The following is a 3,908-nucleotide window of genomic DNA, read 5'->3' as shown; positions in this document are numbered from 1 at the left end:
TCATATAGAGGGGGAGAATCACCTCCTTGGACCTGCTCGTGATGCATCTGTGGATGCATGTCAGTGTGGTTAGCCTTCCTGACTGCATCCCCACGTTGGCAGCCCATGTTCATCTTGGAGTCTATAATGACTCCAAGATCCTTTTCTGCCTCTCTGCTGATGAGAAGCAAGTTCCCCAGCCTGTAGGTATGCTGCTGGTCCTTTTTCCCTAGATGCAGTACCCTGCACTTATCAGTATTTATCCCTTGTTAAGTCCATCTAAGTGCAAACTGTACAGAAGTTCCAGGAAGGTTAGATCAATCAGAAAAAGGGGGACCTGATCTAACTTAACCTTACCTCCAAGGTAGACTAACTCAGATCAGGTTGGTCATTTTTAGACTGATCTAACTTCTGTATGGTTCCCACACAGCCCCAGAGCTGGGAAAACACAGATATTGGCCCCAGCCCCAGGGTTGTACTTTATCTACCTCCTCCCTGCCACCAAGCTATTTTTAGTCTCTCCCTCAGTCTTCACACCTTGTCCCACCCCTGAGTGAACAACCCTGTTCTTGGACCAGCCAGCCCTCCCCCACCCGCCTCATCCCACCAACCCTCCAATCCTGCAAGCTGCTCCCAGTGCCAGTTTTATCAGAATTCACTGATGCTGGGATGTGAGGAAGTAAGTTTTGGTGTGGGGAGGCGTGGGAGAGATGGGGGGTGTAGTTTCACTGAGGGGTTGTTTGTAGGAGGGTGAGGAGGTCAGGGAGCTAAAAATAGCTCCTGGTCCTAGGGGGTGGTGGAGAGAGGTCTTCATCTCCTGAAGCCTCCTTGCAGACCCTACAACTCCCCCTGATTCTGCTAAATGCTCCTGCATCCCACCAACACCTTTGTGAACCCCACGTGCGCCTCCCAATTCCTGAACCACCCCCATGGACCCTGCCTGTCCCCGATCCCCCCATGGATCCTGCTTGCCCCCCCAATCCCTCCTGTGGACCCATCTGTTCTTCCAGTCCCCCCATATATCCCTGATCCCTCTGGAGTCTACTTGGCCCCCATTCCCCCAACCCTGCTGTTAGGCCCACCATTCTGACTTACCTTAGATCAAGAGGCTATTTTTAACTTGATCTAACTTCCCCAAATGTTTGTACACAGCCTAATGAGTGCAGGGATGAGTGAGCAGGGCTCTCAGAGTCTACACTAGGCTGGACATTTTAGTAAACAGTGGCACGTTTACATGAGATGCTTACTGCACAGTAGCCTAATAACACCGTGCAGTAGCGTTCCAGTCAAAAACTGTGCTAATATGCTATTGCACAGTGTTATTAGGCTACTGCACAGTAAACGTTACAAAAGAATGTGTACTGGAGCTACTGTACAGTAACTGTAATTACTGTGAATTTAGTTAGTATTTCATTAAGCAAGTACTAAACTAAATGTGCAGTAACTACTGTGCATTTAATGAATGTGTAGATGCACTCAGTGGAGAAGAAATGCAGAATTGTCAATCTCAACCACTTAAAAATCTTGAATCAAGCTTCAAGAATCATTAAATTTTAAGCTTACATTTAGCGTTCTCTATTTTTGGATTTTAACTTTTGTGTCTTTAGGGTTTGCATTTTCTAGATTGTGTGTGCAACTGTGAAGGCTAGAGACTCTCTTGTGTTTTTTAAATGAAAGCTAGTATATTTCTGTGACTCCAGGGCCTACGGCTTAAAGCAAAATTCATCAAATATTACAATACTCATAAAAAAATCATGGGAGCTGGCAATACTGTAGGCAGTCCTTGTTTTGCTTTAGAAGGGAGAAAGAAGGTAGGGGCTGAGGGGAGAGTGACAAGGGTAGAATAATGCAGATTACAGTCTGAGACGAGGCAAGGTAAACTGTTCAAAATAAATGGAGTCCTGAACCTGGCTTCAGCCATGCTGCATGAATGCGTAAGTGGTTTGCTTATACAGAGGCCACTGTAGGACTGGTCAGGCTGCCTACACATGTGCTCATTGGTGTTCTAATTAAATTAATCAATTAATTGAGTCTGTCCCATGTTCTAATTAGAACTCTGCAGCATCACCACAGTATCACGTGTATTAAGTCCCCATGTATTTTAAAGTGGTCTCAGGGTGCTTGAACTAAACCTTGTCAAATGAGGTTCAGCTAAAACATCCCACAGCCATTTTTAAATGTGCAGGGGCTTAATACATGTGATGGTGAGGCATTTTAATTAAAGCAGCTGCCTGGGAACCACTAATTAACCCCCCCACCCCACCCCCATACCCACACACCTCTGAGCATTTGTATAGGCAGTCTAAGTTTGGTAATAACAATATCAATGATAACATTGTTTATTATAGGGGGGCTATGATTAAACTTGTGGGATTACTCACTTATCTGTTTTCACTTCATTAAGACAGATACAATCCAAAGAGTTGTCTTTTCAGTTTGTAGAAGAGTTTTTCCAGGACTGCAAGATGAATGTGGGAATGGATCATAGAATATCTGGGAAATATTTGGGGAGGCTGAGATCAATCAGAGTGAGGGCCAAGGTGAAATATTATTTCTGCCTGAATGGGGTACTCATGAGCAGCAGTGTAAGCAAAGTTGAGGGGAGAGGAGGTGACTGGAGCCCCAGTCCCAGGTGCCAATTTAGGGAAGTGAAAAATAGCTGTTGCAGCTCCCCCAGTTGCCATGTTGCCAGCCCAGCTGTAGCTGCTCCCCATGTGCCACCATCTCTCAGGGCACAGAACTGCCCAGTTAAGCCTCTAGCTCATGAACCACCCTCTGTTATTGATATCTCAGGCCTCTAGTCTGTGCTCTTTTGGGGTCTCCCAGTCCTTATAAAGGAGAAACCTGTCATCCAGTCATGATATCAGAGAGATGCTTTATATACAAAGCACAATACTGATCTCATTCTTCTTTGCTCAGTTGCTTTATATGGCAGGAGAGCTTGTCGCTGGTTTTGCCTTCAGAAGGATTTGGTCAGCCATGTGAGCTGAACTGGTGGCATTCAGGTTTTTGAATAACTTTTCATGAACTGAACTGGATATGTGAGAGACAGGGGAGAGAGATTTTTTCATCTTATACTACAGCTGGTTATCATGTGCTCAACTTAATATTGTTTTTTATTTTCTTGGACAGATGGACAGAAGAAAGTTCAAGAGGATTTTGACATAGACATGGATGCACCAGAGACAGAGAGAGCTGCAGTGGCAATACAGTCTCAGTTCAGAAAATTTCAGAAGAAAAAAGCTGGGTCCCAGTCCTAGTAGCTACCTCATAGTTTAAAGTAATAGTTCTGAAGTGATCTACCATGACATTAAGAATTAAAATTAAGATGCATGTACAGGAATTCTAAATATTTAAAATCTCATTGGCAGGTATAAAAATAACCAGCTTGTGTGTGGCTTCATCCCTGTGCTTATCTCCCATTCCACTTCTTCTGTAACTCACCATTTTACTTGATGTTGTAATAAAAAGTTAGGATGAAGTAATTAAAGTGTCTGCCTTCATCTGTCTTTTTATATTAAACCAGCAAGCACAGCATTACGAGTGAATCCAGCCCAGATGCTTGTGTTCCTCTTCGCTTAAAGCCTGGAGACATCACAGCGCCTTATGTTAAAAGATTTTTGTGGAGAGATGAGAGAACAAGCCTCTGCCCTGCTTCCCTCATTTGGAGAATTCCAGCTGCCATCCAAATGTGACAATAAAATTATTTTCCTGTAATGAGCCAAGAGTGAAAATTTGCAGGCAAAAACAGGCATCGGATAAAAGAAAGTTTATTTTTGTATCTCAATTAACGCAGTAATGTCATTTAGATAAGGAAATTGTCAGGTGAGCATAGGTCCCAGAGAGCAAAACACAGTCTCATATGGATAACAGGTCAGAGTTACACCGCTAGCACAAGAGGTCAACATTTCTAGAAATAGCCCCTCCCC

At 43.9% G+C, this 3,908-nt stretch overlaps 1 protein-coding gene across 1 annotated transcript in view; it reads left to right on the top strand.

Moving 5' to 3' along the window:
- Positions 1 to 3,465, top strand: part of PCP4 (Purkinje cell protein 4) — a 100,785-nt gene extending 97,320 nt beyond the window's left edge. Inside the window, exon 3 of the mRNA XM_019525476.1 lies at positions 3,112 to 3,465. Coding sequence (XP_019381021.1) covers positions 3,112 to 3,239 — 128 coding nt within the window. The 3' untranslated portion in view covers positions 3,240 to 3,465. The remainder of the gene's footprint in view (positions 1 to 3,111) is intronic.
- The last annotated feature ends 443 nt before the right edge of the window (positions 3,466 to 3,908 follow it).

Source organism: Gavialis gangeticus, unplaced genomic scaffold, assembly GCF_001723915.1.
Source record: "Gavialis gangeticus isolate Ggan-Ray unplaced genomic scaffold, GavGan_comp1, whole genome shotgun sequence".
NCBI classification, from domain to species: domain Eukaryota; kingdom Metazoa; phylum Chordata; order Crocodylia; family Gavialidae; genus Gavialis; species Gavialis gangeticus.
Note: the sequence above shows the minus strand (reverse complement) of the source record. Positions and strands in the feature narration are given on the sequence as shown.